The following is a 19,699-nucleotide window of genomic DNA, read 5'->3' on the forward strand; positions in this document are numbered from 1 at the left end:
AACTGTATAACCACATGTAGAAAAAGAAAATTGGACCACTAACTTATACAGCTTACAAAAATTGCCTTGTGAGAGACGTGAAGACTTAAACCTAAGAGCTGAAATGGCAAAACTCTTAGGAAAAAAACATGGGTAAGAACCTCCTTGACACTGGTCTGACATGATATTTTGTATATGACACCAAAAGTACAAATGACAAAAGAAAAAAAAAATCAGTAAGTGGGACTAAGTAAAACTTAAAATCTCCTACACTGAAAAAGATAAAAAATAAATGAAAAGAAAGCTATGGAATGGTAGGAAATACTTGCAAACCATGTATTGGATAAGGATTTAATATGCAAAATTTATAAAGAATTCATACAAGTCAATTAAAAAATATGATTAAAAAATGTAGAGAGGAAGAATAGACATTTTTTCCAAATAAGATATCCAAATGGCTAACAGGTACATGAAAAGGTGTTCAGTATCATTAATCATCAGGGAAATGCAAATAAATATTACATACTATATATGGTATAGTATATATGTAATATATCCTGGTTCCCTGAATATTGAAAGATATTCTTCAGAATTTAACAGTGGATATCTCTATATAGTGGAAACTCCAATGACTTTTACATTATTTTTCATACTTTTCTAAATTTTTTGAAGTTTTTACAAGCGTGTACTACTATTATAATAAAAGAAGAAAATGAAAAAAAATAAGATAGCCATGATAACAGATGTGAAGTGCTAGCATCAAAAAAAAAAGTGTTGATTAGGCTATGGAGAAAAAGAAACCTTCTTATGTACTGTTAGTGGGAATGTAAACTGATGCAGCTACTGTAGAAAGCAGTATGAAGGTTTTCAAACAATTCAAGATAGCAGTATTATAATACAGAACTCTCACTTCAGAGTATTTATACAAAGGAAATGAACTCATTATCCCCAGAAGATACCTTCACTGTCCTGTTCCTTCTAGCATTATTTACAATAGACTATATATGGAAACAATGTAAGTGTCCAATGGGATGAATGGATAAGGAAAATGTGGTATATATACACAATGGAATTCTATTCAGCTATGAGAATAAAAGAAATCCTGCTGTGTGAAAACATGGGTGGACCTTGAGGTCATTAAGATAAGTGAGATAGGTCAGAAACAGACAATTTAGGATATCTCTTATATGTAGAATCTAAAAGAAAATGAGTGCAAAAACAAGACAAAACAGAACAAAACCTGTGATTTTTAGTTGTAACAACCTGAGAATTCAGAATAAATAGTGTCTAAGTGAAAAGATACTCTGATTCCCATTTTCATTAAGATTTGTTAACACACTACCTTAAAAAACAGGAATAAACGTGAAGAAAAGTGCACAGTATAAGAGTTATTAGACATGAAAATTTTTGCTTAAGGACAAGAACAGTAGAACAGATAATGCAAAAAGCTAAATCAGTATCATAAAGACAAGGTTATTAATAAACATTCCTTTTACACTTCATTCTAAATGATTCCTGAATTATATAATCGAATCTCATATAAAGTGCTTTATTTTGGGGCTATTATGTTTCATTGATCTCTTTCTGTATACTAATGGTAATACCATACTCTTAATACCTGACATTTGACAGTACATTCATTATTTGGAAAAACAAGTTTTCCCTTCATTAATTAACATTTTTAAAGCCTTTTTTTTTTTAAGATTTTGTTTTAAATAAATAAAATCTTTAAAAAAAATTTTTAAAAGGGCGCCTGGGTGGCTCAGTTGGTTAAGATTCTGTCTTCTGCTCAGGTCATGGTCCTGAGGTCCTGGGATCAGGTCCCATATCAAGCCCCTGCTCAGCAAGGAGTCTGTATATCCCTCTCTCTCTGCTACTCTCTCTCTAAGAAAATATTTTTTTAAAAAAAGTGTTTTTTAGAGAGAGAGTGCCTTGTGGTCAAGCACGAGCAGGGGAGGGGCAAAGGGACAGGAAGAGGGAACGGCAGACTCCTGCTGAGCCCAGAGTCCAACTGGGGGCTAATCTCAGGATGACCCTGAGATCATGACCTGAGCTGAAGTCAGATGCTTAATGGACTGAGCGACACAGGCACCCCAAAGTTTTATTTTTTTTTTTCAATTTATTTATAAACTTTAGAATTAGGTGGTTAAATTCTGTATTTAAAATCCCATCAGAATTTTTCATTAGGATTACATTAGATTTATAAATTATATTAAAATATAAAATACAGGGGAAGCCTAGGACTCAGTTGGTTAAACATCTGCTTTCAGTTCAGGTCATGATCTTGCGAGGGAGCCCTAAATCGGGCTTCCTGCTCAGGGGGAGCCTGCTTCTCCCTCTCCCTTTGCCACTCCCCACCACTCATGCGCCTATGCACACTCTCTTTCAAATGAGTGGATAAATAGCAGGAAAAAAAATATATATATATATATATTTTTTAATACAAATGAACAAAAGAATGGCTACTTGGCAATTCTGAATCTTCACGTTAAATTCATGTTTCTCTGTTTATGCAAGTCCTTTATATCCTTTCATAAAATGCCAAATATTTTTTCATAAGTCCTATTTTCAGTGTATATTTTTTCCATTTTTTCCCCCTGTTAATATAGGAATCCTATTGACTCATATATTCTTTGATTTCAACCACCTTACTGGACTCATTACAAACAAGTTTTTAGATACTTTTCATGAGTTTGATAGGTATTTTCCATTTGCAAAGAATAGTAATTTTACTTAGAACATTTTCTCTTTTTGTATTTTTTAGTTAAAATGATTTGTTCAGAAACTCTGAAACAGGAGTACCTGAGTGGCTCAGTCAGTTAAGAGTCTGCCTTTGGCTGGGGTCATGATCCTGGGACCCTTTGGGGATCCAGCCCGGCACTGGGCTCCTTGCTCAGTGGGGAGTCTGCTTCTACCCCTGCCTTTCTCCCTGCTTGTGCTCTCTCTGTCAAATAAATATATAAAATTAAAAAAAAAAAAAAATCTCTGTAACAGTATTAAGTAATACTGATGACAGAAGACATTCTTTACTGATTTTGGTTTAATGAGCATGATACCACTGTTTTTCCATTAAGGATGGTGTTTGAGGGGCACCTGGGTGACTCAGTGGGTTTAGCATCTGCCTTTGGCTCAGGTCATGATCTCAGGGTCCTGGGATCTAGCCAGAGGGCTCCCTGATCAGCTTCTCCCTCTGCAACCACTGCCCTGCTTATACTCTCTCTCTCTCGAATAAATAAATCTAAAAAAAAAAAAAAAAAAAAAAAAAAAAAAAAGATAGTGTTTGATATAGGTTAGTAAAAGACCTCATCTATCAAGTTAAAGAACTCAAAACAGATTTATTAATGAGTTTTTATTTCCTTGAAATTTCAGTACCTGTTATCTCCAGCAAATAATTAAATTTAATTTACTTAACAATATAGTGCTAACTGTGTGCCAGACACTGAGTACTTTTCATGTATTACCTCATATAATGTTTATAAACACTTTGTAAAGTATATTTTCTTACTTCTTCCACTTGAGAAATGAGAAAACTGAGGCACAAGAGTCACAAAGTTCTAATAAGTGGTTAAGCCAGGACTGAATACAGAGATTTGTATTCAGATTTTATATTCTTGAAACCATTCTTAGGTTCTTATGAATGAACATTTATCTAAGTTTACTTTAGAAATTTTGTACATATTTTCATTAGTAAGATCAGTCTATAATTTTTTTTTAAAGGATTATTTACTTATTTGAGAGAGAGGGAGTGTGCACAAGTGGGGGATAAGGGTAGACATACCCCCCGCCCCCGGAACAGGGAGCCTGACTTGGGGCTTGATCCCAGGACTCAGAGATCATGAACCGTGCTGACAGCAGATGCTTAACCGACTGAGCCACCCAGGTGCCCAGTCTATAAATCTTCCTCATGCTATACTTGTTTGATTGGTTTATCCAATAGGTAAAACAAGAGAATATGGCAAAAGTGATAGTCACATCTAAGATTAGGTCAAGAAAACACTGCAGCGTCTCCACTGGACTCTCTCGAATCATTCACTATGGGGAAAGTAGCTGCCATGTCTTAAGGAGACTCAGGTAGCTCTATGCAGAGGCTTAAAAGAACCAAAACTCCCATTCCAATAGCTGAAAGGAACTGAGGGCCTATGAACTGGTACATGAGTAAGCTTGGAAGGATCCTACAGCCTTTAGATAACTGTAGTTCCAGTAAACAGATTTGACTATAACCTCTTGGGAAAGTCTGACCAGACCCACCAGGTTAAGACACTTTCAGACAATGGATGAGATAATACAGGTTTGTTGCTTTAAACTGCAGAATTTTAGGATAATTTGTTATACAACAATAAATAATGCATAAACTTGCCATTGTATTTCAGTACCATAAGAATCTGCTGTTTCTTCAAAGGTTGACTAGAAGTGCCAGGTGAAATTTGATGCTCTGGAAAGACATGTTCAATAAACTTAAAAATTTTTTTTCTAGGATACAAGTCAATTCAGATTATTTAAACTTCTTTCTGTTCATATATTTATTTTTTTGTATTTTTTTGTATTTTCTAAGAAAATGGCCCATTTCTTATAGATTTTAAATATGGTGATATAAAATCTAAACTCTCTTCTGCATGGTATATATCTATTTTTTTTTCTTTTTTAATCTCACCAATGACTTTGCTATTTTGTAAGTGAAAAAATGATAGATTTACACAGGCTATTGATTTGAAGGTTTTGTATTCTATTTAATAGCTTACTTCATCCTTATTAATTTCTCCTTCCCCTTTTAGCTTATTATCACTATCCCACTATAGTATTAATAATGCAGTAATTTTGTCAGTGATTTTTTTTTTAAAGATTTTATTTATTTATTTGACAGAGAGAGATCACAAGTAGGCAGAGAGGCAGACAGAGAGAGAGAGAGGGAAGCAGGCTCCCTGCTGAGCAGAGAGCCCGATGTGGGACTCGATCCCAGGACCCTGAGATCATGACCTGAGCTGAAGGCAGCGGCTTAACCCACTGAGCCACCCAGGCTCCCTATTTTTTATCATCTTAAATTTCACTCTTGATTTTTCTTTTTAAGTGTTATTTTAATTAGAATCCTACAATTTTTAAAAAATTTTTTAAAATTTTATGTCTTTTAGATGTTTCATATGGCCTTAAATATTTAGTTATACTGAATATGGCCAAGGAATGCAGAATCTATGGTTATATTATAGTTCTTGTGAATTTATTATGATTAATGTTGCTACCCTCTACATAACCAGTTTTTGAAAAGTGTGAATAAAAACAATGCTTATTCTCTTGCTATTTAGTATAAAATTTTCCTTGGGAGTGCCACTGCAATCCTTTTAATCATCATTTCTATTTGTTTCCATGATCCATTAATTTCCAAAAGAAATAAAATCTTACTGTGAAAATATTTCCCCCATTTGTAACACATTTTAATATATGGGTAGAATATAGTTGGTCTGGGACACCTGGGTGGCGCAGTCAGTTAAGCATCTGCTCAGGTCATGATGCCAGGGTCCTGGGATTAAGTTCTTATATCAGGCTCCTTCCTCAGCAGGAAGCCTACTTCTCCCTCTGCCTGCTGCTCCCCCTGCTTGCATACTCTCTCCCTTTACCTGACAAATAAAGAAAATTTAAATAAATAAATAAATAAATAAATAAATAAATAAATAAAAGGATATACTTGGTCTTACAGATGTTTTCAGAATTTCACCAGTATCTTTCTTTTATGTACATAAATAGATGTGTATACGTGTATGTGTTGGGGCGGAGGTGTATGTGTTAAATACAGCTTGAGTAAATATCAGATTTTGACAAATTTTTAGAGTGGCAGTTTCTTTTTCAATTACTTTATAGATACTTAAATTCACACGGTTAACAACTCTTGTTTTCAATACATACTTGATATCTAAGATATTTAAAAATCTAATCACTATATATCTTCATAAAAGAACACTTCAATTATTTTCCACTAAGCAAACAATAAGTAAATGAGTGTAATATATGTATATAAAATAGTAAGAGATCTTTAATAAATTATAATGCACACAAGTTTGGAATTCATGACAGAAATTTTTTATGGAAAAATAGAGTATTAGAAAAGATTCTCATTCACATTTGCAAATATTTTAATAAAAGTATCTATTCCAAAAACTAATATCCTCATGTCCAAAAGAATTAACTTATAAGTAGCTTGATAATGAAATTAAATATCTTCAGAGGGTCCAGTTCAAGATGGTGACATAGGAGTATCCTTAACTCACCTCCTCCCATGGATATATCGAATCTACAACTATGTGCAAAACAATTTCCTCTGTAAGAAATCCAAAAAGTAGCTGAATTACTTCTGTACTTTAGGCTAACAAGGAAAAGAAAAAAAAAAAAGTTGAAATGGATAGGACAGGCTGAGACACAATCTAACCATAAACCCCACTATCAATGCAGCAGTCCACAATCATGATGGACACAGAAGCAAAAACCTTCAACAAAATATTAATAAACTGAATTCAATACATTAAAAAGATCATACACCATGATTAAATGGGATTTATTCCAGGAACACAAGAATGGTTTAACATCAGCAAATCAGTCAATGTGAAACACAACATTAAGAATAAAAAGCATATCATCTCAATAGATTAAAAAAAAGCATTCAACAAGATTCAATATCCATTTATGATAAAATTATCAACAAAGTGGGTCTGGAGTAAATGTATCTCAAAATAGTAAAGGCTATATATAACAAGCCTCCAGCTAACATCACAGCCAAAGGAGAAATACTGAATGTATTTTCCTGTAAGATCACAAACAAGACAAGGATGCCTATTCTCACCACTTTTTTTTAGCATACTGTTCAAATTCCCAGCCAGAGCAACAACACAAGGAAAAGAAACAAAAGGAATGCAAATTAGAAAGGAAGAAACAAAACTGTCATTATTTGCAGATGATATAAAAAGTCTAAAACTTCATCAAAAAGCCATTAGAATATAGAATTTACTATTTATACAATACAAATGCAAAATTTAGTAAAGTCGCAGAATACAACAAAACCAGTATATAAAAATGTTGGTATTTCTATTCACTAATAATGAGCTAAAAGAGAAATTAAGAAAACCCCACTTATAACTGCATCAAAAACAATAAAATACCAAAGAATAAATTTTACTAAGAAGGGACAGATCTTGGGGCGCCTGGGTGGTTCAGTGGGTTAAGCCTCTACCTTTGGCTCAGGTCATGATCCCAGAGTTCTGGGATGGAGCCCTGCATTGGGCTCTCTGCTCAGCGGGAAGCCTGCTTCCCCAACCTCTCTCTGCCTGCCTCTCTGCCTACTTGTGATCTCTCTCTCTCTCTACTTGTGATCTCTCTCTCTGTCAAATAAATAAAATTGGAAAAAAAAAAAAAAAAAGGAACAAATCTTGACACTGACAAGTATAAGACATTAATGAAAACAAAGTGAAGAAAACACAAATGGAAAGATACTCCATACTCATAAACTAAAAGAACTAATATTGTTAAAATATCCATACTACACAAAGCAACATACAGATTCAATACAATCCCTATGACTATTCCAGTGACATTTTCAACAGAAATGGAAAAAATGTTCCTAAAACTTGTATGGAACCATGAGAACCAAAGCAATCTTTTTTTTTTTTTTTTTTAAAGATTTTATTTATTTATTTGTCAGAGAGAGAGGGGGGCAGAGAGCAAGCACAGGCAGACAGAGTGGAAGGAAGAGTCAGAGGGAGAAGCAGGCTCCCTGCGGAGCAAGGAGCCCGATGTGGGACTCGATCCCTGGACGCTGGGATCATGACCTGAGCCGAAGGCAGCTGCTTAACCAACTGAGCCACCCAGGCGTCCCGAACCAAAGCAATCTTGAGAAAGAAAAAAGAAACCTGGAAGTATCAAGGTCCCTAACTTCAAATTGTATAACAAAGGTACAGTAATCAAAACAGTATGGTACTTGCAAAAACACAAAAAAACAAAACCAGAACCAGATCAATGGAACATACAGAATAGAAAGCCTCACTGCCCCCAACCAAAAAAACAAAACAAAACAAAACAAAAAACAACTCCTGCAGATATCAATTAATCCTCAACGACAGAGCCAAGAATATACACAATGGGGAAAGGCCAGTCTCTTCAACAAATTGTGTTTCGAAAACTGGACAGCTACATGCAAAAAAATGAAACTGAACCACTAAATTATACCATATAGAAAATTAACTTAAATGGATTAAAATCTTAAACATAAGTCTAGAAATTATAAAACTTTTGGAATACAACATTGGTGATAAACTCCTTGACAAATGTATTAGTGATGATTTTTTGGATTTGACACCAAAAGGCAAAGTCTACAAAAGCAAAAATAAACAAGTGGGACTATGTCAAACTAAAATGCTTCTGCACAACAATGTGAAAGGCAACCTAGGAAATAGGAGAAAATATCTGCATATCATATATCTGATACGGAGTTAATATCCAAAATCAATTTTAAAAAGCATACGATCTAATTTAAAAAGGGGCAGAAGTTCAGAATATTTTTTCTAAGAAGATATCTGGATGGTCAACAGGTACTTGAAGATGTGCTCATCCTCACTGATTATCAGGGAAATGCAAATCAAACCACAATGAGATACACCTCACACCTACTAGTAAAGCTATTATCAAAAAGACAAGAAATAACCAGTATTGGGAGCAACCGGGTTGCTCAATCAGTTGCACATCCAGCTCTTAGTTTCTGTCCAGTCATGATTTCAGGATCAGGGGATCAAGTCCCCCAAAAGGATCTATGCTCCACGTGGAGTTGAGATGCTCCTTCTCGATCTCTGACCCTAGCCCCACCCATGGACACACAGGCCCTCCCTTTCTCCCCCAAATAAAACAATCCTTAAGAAATAACAAGTGTTGGAGAGGATGGGGAGAAAAGAGAACCCTTGTGCACTGTTGGTGGGAATATAAATTGATGCAGCCACTATGGAAAACACTATGGAAGTACTTTAAAGAACTAAAAATAAAACTACATAGGGGGAGACAAACAATGAGACTGTGGACTCTGAGAAACAAACTGAAGGTTTTGGAGGAGACAGGCGTGGGGGTTTGGGTGAGCCTCGTGGTGGGTATTACAGAGGGCATGTATTGCATGGATCACTGGGTGTGGTGCATAAGCAATGATTTTTGGAACACTGAAAAACAAAACAAAACAAAAACAAACAAAAAACTACAAATGATCCAGCAGTTCCCCTTTGGTTATTTAACCAAAGGAAATAAAACAAGTTAAAAAAAATACTGATGTTTACTTCACAATTACAAGCGTACCTCAGACATTACAGGTTCGGTTCCAGACCACACAATAAAGTGAATATTGCAAAAAAGTGAGTCAAATGAATTTTTTGGCTTCCCAGTGCATAACAAAGTTCATCTTACACTATGCTATAGTCTGTTAAGTTTGTAATAGCATTATGTCTAAAACACTATGTATCGTAATTAAAAGACACTTTATTTCTAAAAAATGCTAGCCATCATTGATCTTTCAGCAAGTCATAATCACTCATCACAGATCGCCTTAACATACATAACGAAAATGTTTGAAATATTTTAAGAATTACTAAAATGTGACACAGAACATGAAGCAAATGCTGTTGGAAAAATGCTGGTATATTTGCTATATGAAGGTTTGTCACAAAACTTCAATTTTTTAAAAATGTAGTATCTGCAAAGCACAAAATCTAAATGCAACAAAATGAGGTGTGCCTCATTCACAATAGCCAAGAACTGGAAATAACCTAAAATGTCCATTAATGGATGGAAAAATAAAATGGGGCCTATACACAAGGCAAATATTATTGTGCCACAAAAAGAAGGAAATCTCGCCATTTGCTACAACATAGATGGACCTTGAGGACCATCTATGGTCCTATACTATGTGAAATAAGCCAGGCAAAGACAAATATCCTATGACCTCACTTACATGTGGGATTGAAAAAAAAAAATACAAAACCTCATGGTTGTCTGAGGTAGGAGTGGGGAGGGGGTGAAATGCGTGAAGATGGTTAAAAGGTACAACTTCCAGTCATAAAATTAAAAAATAAAAACCAAAAACTAGGTATATAATGTACAGCATAGTAACTATAGTTAATATTGTATGATGCATTTGAAAGCCACTAAGAGAACAGATCTTAAAAATTCTTAACATAGGAAAAAATTTGTAATTGTATAATGAATATTAACTAGACTTATTGTATGATCACTTCACAAAATAAACACACCAAATCATTATGTTGAACACCTGAAACTAATGTAATATGTCTATGATATCTCAAAAAAATAAAATGAAATACCTTCAAATTATATTTATGAGCTTTATCCAAAATAGTTGGTACCAAGTCATCAGTATTTTCTCCATTCTCATCATTTGTACCAGGTGGGTACCAAGACAGGGCTAGTACACCTAAAAGAAAACACCAAAAAGAAAAATAAATACAGAAGTGGGAGTAATTGGAGATATTCTTTAAAAAAGAAAAAAAAAAAAAAAGAAAAAATTAAGGAGGCAGAATAAAGACCAAATTGTTAACAGCAAAAAAGAAAGACATCCTCATAAGTTGTTGTTTTGTTACTTTACTAGATAGGATCTATGGTTATTTGATTACTTTATATTGTTATATTTATGAATTCTTTATCAAGTATGAATATATTTAAGTCAATAGATTTTACTTTCCAGATTAGGTTTATAGAAAAATTGCACAGAAAGTACAGTTTCCATATATGCTCCTCTTACATACCTGCTCCCCACATACAGTTCTTGTTATTAATATCTTGCATTTATACAAGATACACACACACACACACATAATTTGTTACATGTGATGAACAAATACTGGCACATCAATATTATGTATATACATATATGCATACATATATATATACATTTATACATATATATATATATGTATTTGTTACATGTGATGAACCAATATTGATGCATCATTATTAACCAAAGCCCACAATTTAGATGAGGGCTTACTCTTTCTGATGTACAGCTCTATGGCTTCTGACAAAAGCATATGTGCCCACCATTAAGTATCATGCAGAATAGTTTTACAGACCTCAGAACCCACTGAAATCCACCTATTTATCCCTCCTCTCTTACTCCTCCCTCAACCCCCTGGATAATAATTGATCTTTTCAGTATCTCTATTGTTTTGTCTTTTCCACAATGCTACATAGGTGGAATCCTACCACTAACTTTTTCAGACTGGCTTGTTACACTTAGCAATACATAATAAAGGTTCATTTATATCTTTTTGTATATTTATAGATCATTCTTTTTACGCTGCATGAGAACTCATTGCATAGATGTATGACAATTTATCCATTCACTTACTGGAACATACCATGGATGCTCCTAATTTGGGGCAATTATGAAGATTCAAGAAAAAAAAAATAGTTTCTCCTTGTAGTACTTACTTTTGAAATGATACATCACAAAATAAGTTTTAGAAACATAAGCCCACAGGGGGGGAAAAATTACTTTGAAGGAATATTTGAAATCAACCATCAAAGCCTCACTTATATATGAAGAAATGAGAGACCATTAGAAAAAGCTGCTTATTTCTATATCAACCAACACACTTTTTAAGGCATGGACAAAATACAATGGTACAAAAACAGAAGCATGTGGAAATATAGGAACTGCAAGGTTAGAAACTGGCAGAGAACTAAATTATAATATTTAAACTTTATAGTCAACCTGCCATATACAGAATAGCCCAATCTAGAGAAACAAAGCAGAACTTTCATTAAAGTTTACAGGAAAAAAGATGTCCATGTCCTCTATCCACTCTGAAAATAAGATAGCAATAAGAACATAAGAAGTAGAAAAATCATCTATAATACATAAAGTGCTTTAGAGAAGCTTATGATTAGCCATGAAGGGAGTCTATTATATAGAGAAAAATGCCGGTAAGAAAAGTGGAAACAGTTGATCAAACATCTAAGCTGCCTAAGAGTCTAGCTTGTAAAAAGAACAGTACCAATGGAGAGTCACAGTAAAAAACAAACAAACAAAAAAAACAAAACAAAACAAAAAACCCCTCAATATAACTTATGTAAAAATCCTACAAAAAAATAAATTGAGACAAAATAGTAAAGAAAGGACATATAAAAGAAAGATTATGCCATGAAGCCTAGTAAAATTGTAAGCATAGCATTCTTCCATGAAATTCAAAACAAAAGATTCCTGTTCCTAGCAATAGATTAGGTTACACACACCAACATTTCCATGAAAAAAAAAAATTAAATAAAATATGGGTTACAAAAAACTTCTTAGCCAAAGAGCTGAAAAGTAAGGGATTACCTGTCCAAACTGAGGCAAAAACATGAAATGAGCAAGGAATTCAGTCTTCCCAAAACATAATTGGCAGAAGTAAACCAAATATCAAAACCAGTGGATAAAGCCCCAGGTTAACAGCACTTGGGAAATTCTCTGGCTTTAAAGTGAGTAGTGTTTTCTACTGTATTGAACAACACAGATAAAGAACATTTTCATTATCACACTAAGTTCTACTGGACAGTATTGCTAAACTGCTGATTCTCATAATACCCTAATCATTTCATTTTTATCTACTGATTTTCTTCCTCCTTATTCTCACTGAAGTTATACTCTAAGCCTTGAGGAAAATGCTCTTTGTTCTTCATTATTACTTTCAGCTTTTTATTATATCAAATTATCATTTCCAAATGTCTAATTCTATCTCCATACTGTGCTCCACAATCTAATTTTTCCTTGTACAGTATCTTTTGGACTATATCACTCTTGAGTTCTGAATAAGTAATGGTCTGGGAAATAAGTCAGTGATGGTCCTCCTCAGGAAGAGGACTGGACCACTTACAATGGTTATGAATCATCACAACAACCAGAGGTTTCTCTAACACAAACTAAGTATCATTTATAAATAAGATTACTGCATATTGCTACTATCTCACTTGTGTAGTGAAAAGGGATATTCTTTGAGGTCTTTTCTCAGAATATTAGCATTTCATTTTATTATTTTTAAAAATATTTATTTATTTACTTTAGAGAGCACAAGACAGTGTGCAAAAGTTAGAGGGAAGGGCAGAGGGAGTGAATCTTCAAGCAGACTCCTCACTAAGCTCAGAGCCCAACAAGGGACTCGATCTCATGACTCATGAGAGTACTACCTGAACTGAAACCAAGATCAAGCATGTAAATGACTGAGCCATCTAGGCATCCCTAACATTTTATTAAATGCAGATGTCGCATCAATCATGTTGTTTCTCCACAGCACACATCATAGGGCCTTCAATATAAGTGATACTCACTTTTGTGTGTGTGTGTGTGTGTGTGTGTGTGTGTGTGGTTACATGATAAATCTAAACAGGACAATAGTTAAGAACATAAGATATGAAATCAGACAGACCTAGAGACTCAAGTTTCCATTTTATTATTTGATAGTTGGTTATCTTTAATTTAAATTTCCATTTGTAAATTGGGGATAAGTTCAGTTCATTCCCTAAAAGTGTGTTTTAAAAAGTATAGAGAATGACTTACATAGAATAAGACCCCCAAAAGTAATTACAAAGATGATAATAAAAAGATAATGGCAAATAAATTAGGATACATTTAACTCCACAGAACTTATGATAGCTTCCCCTATATTCAGGTATGTAACTTACTGTTTCCTTTAAACATACCAAACATTACTTCAAACTAAAGATTTAGCAGAAAGGCAAGCCCAGTTCCAGATATAAACAATATTATCACTACACAAGATAACCCATGTTCAACAAAAAATATAAGGCATATAAAAAAGCAAGAAAAAAAGTAAAAAAACTGTCAAGAGGCAAAACAGGCAACAGAAGCAGACTCTGATATGAATCAGATGCTGAAATAATTAGACAAGGAATATAAAATCACTGTGCTTAAAACACTAAAGGATCTAATGGTAAAAGATAGCCATTATATGTCAATCATCAGGTGGGATGTTTCAGCAGAGATGAAAACTCTAAGAATCAAAGAGTTCAGGGAAGATAAAGTAGGGTGACCACAAGCTCACCTCCTCTCATGGACACACCTGTGAGATAATAGCTACATTTATGTAACTAGCTCTGAAAATGATCTGAAGACTGACAGAAAAGACCTTCTGCAGTTAATCATACCCAGGGAGTCACATCAAAAAGGTAGGAGTGGTGGAATCACAGTTGGGAATCAAAACACTGGGTGAGATTAACCACAACCAGTACTCAGACTAGCAAAGAGAAGGAGAGGATTAAACCTCACACCAGGCAAACAGAACACTGGGAAATGCCCTGGGAAGATGAGTCGCCATAACATCTGGCCTTGAAAATCAATGGGGCTTAACTTCAGGAGCTTTTAGTATCAGCAAAAATTAACTCCACTTATTTTGAAAATCAGCTAGGCTTAACTTCAGGAGAGTCAGACAATGATAGGAAACAGTCCTGCCTTTAAAAAGACAGAATAATAAAAAAAACTCAACCAGAACCGAAGCATAATAGTAGCAGTTTGAAAAGTGCCTGGGGTATACATTAAGGAGAGTTACTTAATAATCTCAGAACATATGTTTGAGGGGTAGGCATCATCAAAAGTACTGGTGGGTGCCATTTCTCTTCCCCTCCCCAGTGCTAGATAGCCAGACACTTGCAGGAGCCAGCAAAACACTACCTATCTTGCTATCACTATTTACCTGTAGACCTACTGATCCAACCCTCCTGCATTGGAAAGCATCCCACCAAAGTGGTTCCTACCCCCCCACCAAGAACCTGCAAGTAGCTCCACTAGGAACTAGCACCACTCAAAAATGGTGCCTACCCTGGGGAGGGGGAAGATAATCCCATACACCAGAATGCCCACAGTTCCTGCATCAAAGACTCTTCACTGGCTGAGCAAAAAGTAAGGTTTGCTATTTGGTATACCACAGCTATGGCAGGCTAAGTTCAGAGAGCCTGACTGCTGATTCCACCCACCTATGAGACTGCTGAGGCCTCAAACAGACTTCTCAATTGTACAAATTCTGCCTTGTTTGCCCAAAGTAGGCAAAGCAGGTCACTGCAGTTGGCTGGGCTGAAGGCAAACGCAGTTCAGTCACAACATTAGGGCACACGTAGCATGCAGAGGAGACACCCCAGGAGTACCTGTTTCTGGTGACCAAGGGGGTACTGACAGGGTACCACAGGGCTTCTACAGAAAGCACAATTTTAAAGACCAAGAGACATAGCTGACCTCCCTAATATATGGACACAGAGAGTTAGACAAAACGAGAAGATGGAGAAATATGTTCCAAGTGAAAGAACAAGACAAATCACATCAAAAGAGCTCAATGAAACTAAGATAAGCAAATATGCCTGACAGAGAATTCAATTCAAAGTAATGGGCATAAGGATAATAACTGGATTTTACAATAGAGTAGATGAACTCAGAACTTCCAACAAAGAAATGTGTAAAAAAGAACCAGTAAGGGATGTTAGCTGAGCATCTGCCTTTGGCTCAGGTCAGGATCACAGGGTCCTAGGATTGAGTCCCACATCAGGCTTCTTGCTTCGTGCGGAGCCTGCTTCTTCCTCTCCCACTCTCTCTACTTGTGTGCACTCTTTCTCTGTCAAGTAAGTAAGTAAATAAATAAAATCTTAAAAAAAAAAAAAAAAACAGATAAAGAACTCAACAGCGGAGATTAAAAAAAATACATTAGAGGGAATCAACAGATTAGAGGATGCAGAATAGATCAGTAATCTGGAAGACAGGACAATGGAAAGCAAACTAAGCTGAACAAAAAAGAGAAAAGAGATTAATAAAACAGTAAGAATAGGTTAAGGAAACTCATTACCAAGTGAAATAACATTCCCTTTGTAGAAGTAATAGTAACAGGAAAGAGAGAAGGGAGGAGAATATTTGAGAAAAATAAAGCTGAACACTTCCATAATGTGGGGAAGGAAACAGATACCACATCCAAAAAGTCCACACAGCCCCCAACAAGATAAACCCAAGGTCCACACCAAGACACATAAGTAAAAGGCAAAGAGTAATGACAGATAATTTTAACATCAACAAAAGAAAACAGTTACATACAAAGGAAACTCCATAAGGCTATCAGTTGATTGCTCAGCAGAAACTGTGCTGGCCAGAAACAAGTGGCATGATATATTTAAATGGATGAAAGGGAAAAACATACTCGCAACCAAGAAGATCCAAAAAGGTTATTCAGAATAGAACAAGAGGTAGTTTTCCAAACGAAAGTTAAAGGAGTGCATCACCACTAAACCAGGCTTAAATGATAAATAGAATTATTCAAATCAGAAGAAGAGAAAATAATTTCAGGTAGGATAATTATAAAGAAAAACATTTTACAGGTAAAAGCACACATACAGTAAAGGTATTAGATGGGGACGCCTGGGTGGCTCAGTGGGTTAAGCCTCTATCTTCGGCTCAGGTCATGATCTCAGGGTCCTGGCCATGCATCGGGCTCTCTGCTCAGTGGGGAGCCTGCTTTTCCCTCTCTCTCTGCCTGCCTCTCTGCCTACTTGTAATCTCTGTCAAATAAATAAATAAAATCTTAAAAAAAAAAAAAAAAGGTAATAGATGGATCACTTATAAAGCCAGTATGGAGGTTAAGACACAGAAGCAGGGGCACCTGGGTGGCTCAGTTGGTTAAGCGACTGCCTTCGGCTCAGGTCATGATCCCGGAGTCCCAGGATCGAGTCCCGCATAGGGCTCCCAGCTCCATGGGGAGTCTGCTTGTCCCTCTGACCTTCTCCCCTCTCATGTTCGCTCTCTCTCTCACTCTCTCTCTCAAATAAATAAATAAAAATCTTTAAAAAATATAAAAAAAAAAGACACAGAAGCAGTAAAGTCAATGATATTTATAAAAATCATTCAATACATATACAAAATAAAAATATATATGACAAAATATATATAAAACAAAGGGGGAGTAAAACTTTAGTGCTTTCAGAATGTGTTTGAATTTAACCAACCATTAATATAGACTGATATGCATGTTATATACAAACTAATGGAAACCAAATCAAAAACCTGTAACATACACACACACACAATCCAAGACTAACACTATGAAAGGCCATCAAACTAAATTAAGAAAGGATACAGAGAAAAACTAAAACAACAACAAAATATTAACAAAATGGTAATAAGTATATGCCTATCAATAATTTAAATGTCAACTGGACTAAATAAAAAACAGGGCTACTGAATGGATAACAGAACAAGACCCATCAATATTCTGCCCACAACAGATTCACTTCAGACCTAAATATATGCACACACTGAAAGTGAAGGAGAGCTGGAAAAACATACATCATGAAAAAAAAAAAAAAGAGAGAGAGAGAGAGAGAGAGAAGAATAAAAGAAAGCTGTGGTAGCAATATTACTGTAAGACAAAAAATCCTTAAAACAAAGACTGTAGCAAGAGACAAAGAAGGGAATTACATAATGATAAAGAGATCAACTTAACAAGAAGATATAATGACTATAAATATCTATGCATCCAAAATAGAAGCACCTAAATATATAAGGCAAACATTAATAGACAGAAATGGAGAAACTGACAGCCTTACAATAATAGTAGAGATCTTTAACATTTCACTTATATCAATGGATAGATAATCAAGACAGAAAATCAATGAGGAAAAAGTAGCTCTGGATGACACATTATAGCAGATGGGAATTAACAGATATATAAAGAACATGCATTCTATACAAAACAAGAATATGTTCTTTTCAAATGCACATGAAACATTCTCCAAGACATATCACACAAAACAAGTCTCAATAAATTTAAAACATTAAAATCACATACAGCATCTTTTGATCATAATAGTATGAAACTAGAAATCAATTACCAGAGAAAAATCTGGAAAAAACATAAACACATGGAAGCTAAACAACATGCTACAAAACAGTGAATGAGTCAACAATGAAATCAAAGGGGAAATCAAAAAGTACACAGAGAAAAGTGAAAATGAAAATATACCAGTACAAAATATTTGGGATACAACAAAAGCAGTTCTGAGAAGTTTATGGCAATACAGGCCTATCTCAAGAAACAAACAAAAAAATCTCAAATAAATAACCAAACACACACCTAACAGAGCTAGAAAAAGAACAAACATAGGCAAAAAAACAGCAGAAGGAAGGAAATTATAAGTTTAGAGCAGAAATAGGTAAAATAGAGACTAAAAGAAAAACTGAAAAAAGATCAAAGAAACCAGAAACTTGTTCTTTTAACAGACAAACAAAATTGATAAACTTTTAGCCAGACTCACCAAGAAAGAGAGGACTCAAAGAAATGAAATCAGAAATGAGGGAGAAATAACCACCAACCCCACAGAGCTGTGAAGATTTATAAGAGAATATAATGGAAAATTACATACCAACAAACTGGGACAAGGAGTGCATAGGTGGCTCAGTCAGTTAAGCACCCAACTTGATTTTGGCAGAAGTCATGATCTCAGGATCAAGAGATCAAACCTACATTGGGTTCTTCTCTGGGCATGGAGCCTGCTTAACCTTCTTCCTCTATCTCTGCCCCTCCCACCATTAGCACTCTACTTAAAAAAAAAAAAAAAAAAAAAAAAAAAATGTCCATACCCAATGGATTCACATGTGAATTCTACCAGACATTTAAAGAAGAGTTAATATTTATTTTTCTCAAAGTATTCCCCAAAACAGAAGATGTAAAACTTCCAGATTCATTCTATGAGGCCAGCATTATCTTGATACCAAAACTGGAAAAAGACAATACACAGAAATAAAACTGGAGGCCAATATCTCTAATGACCATAGATGCAAAATCCTCAACAAAATACCAGCAAACAGAATTCAGCAATGTATTAAAAGGATCATTCACCACAATCAAGTAGGATTTATTCTAGGGATGCAAGGGTGTTTCAATATGCACAAAACAATCAATGTGATACATCACACTAAGAGAAAGGATTAAAATCATATGGTCAGCTCAATGCATGCAGAAATAGCAACTGACAATAATATACTCATTCACGATAAACTCTCAACAAAGTGGGTTTAGAGGTAATATAACCTAATAATGGCTACATATTAAAACCCGCAGTTAATATCCCACTCAATGGTGAAAAACTGAAGTCTTTCCTCTATCAAGAATGAAATAGGGGGCGCCTGGGTGGCTCAGTGGGTTAAGCCGCTGCTTTCAGCTCAGGTCATGATCTCAGGGTCCTGGGATCGAGTCCCGCATCGGGCTCTCTGCTCAGCAGAGAGCCTGCTTCCTCCTCTCTCTGCCTGCCTCTCTCCCTACTTGTGATCTCTCTCTGTCAAATAAATAAATAAAATCTTTAAAAAAAAAAGAATGAAATAGGGACGCCTGGGTGGCTCAGTTGGTTAAGCGGCTGCCTTCAGCTCAGGTCATGATCCCAGAGTCCTGGGATCGAGTCCCACATCGGGCTCTTTGCTCGGAAGGGAGTCTGCTTCTCCCTCTGCCTCTAGCCTGCCACTCTGTCTGCCTGTGCTTGCACTCTGTATCTCTCTCTCTCTCTCTAACAAAAAAGAATGAAATAAAGATGTCCACCCTCACAATTTTTATTCAGAATACTACTGAAGTCCTAGGTGCAATAACCAGAGAAGAAATAAAAGGTATTAAAATTGACAAGGAAGAAGTAAAACAGTCACTATTTGCATATGATGCAAAAATATGCATAAATA

General features: G+C 35.2%; 1 protein-coding gene across 2 annotated transcripts in view; it reads right to left on the minus strand.

Annotated features, from left to right (window-relative positions):
- MANEA (mannosidase endo-alpha) overlaps window positions 1-19,699 on the minus strand; it is an 84,397-nt gene that overhangs the window by 20,092 nt on the left and 44,606 nt on the right. For both annotated transcript variants that reach the window (XM_059177053.1, XM_059177054.1), the window contains exon 3: window positions 10,314-10,423. In XM_059177053.1, coding sequence (XP_059033036.1) covers window positions 10,314-10,423 — 110 coding nt within the window. The remainder of the gene's footprint in view (window positions 1-10,313; window positions 10,424-19,699) is intronic.

This window comes from Mustela lutreola, chromosome 6 (genome assembly GCF_030435805.1).
Source record: "Mustela lutreola isolate mMusLut2 chromosome 6, mMusLut2.pri, whole genome shotgun sequence".
Taxonomy (NCBI): domain Eukaryota; kingdom Metazoa; phylum Chordata; class Mammalia; order Carnivora; family Mustelidae; genus Mustela; species Mustela lutreola.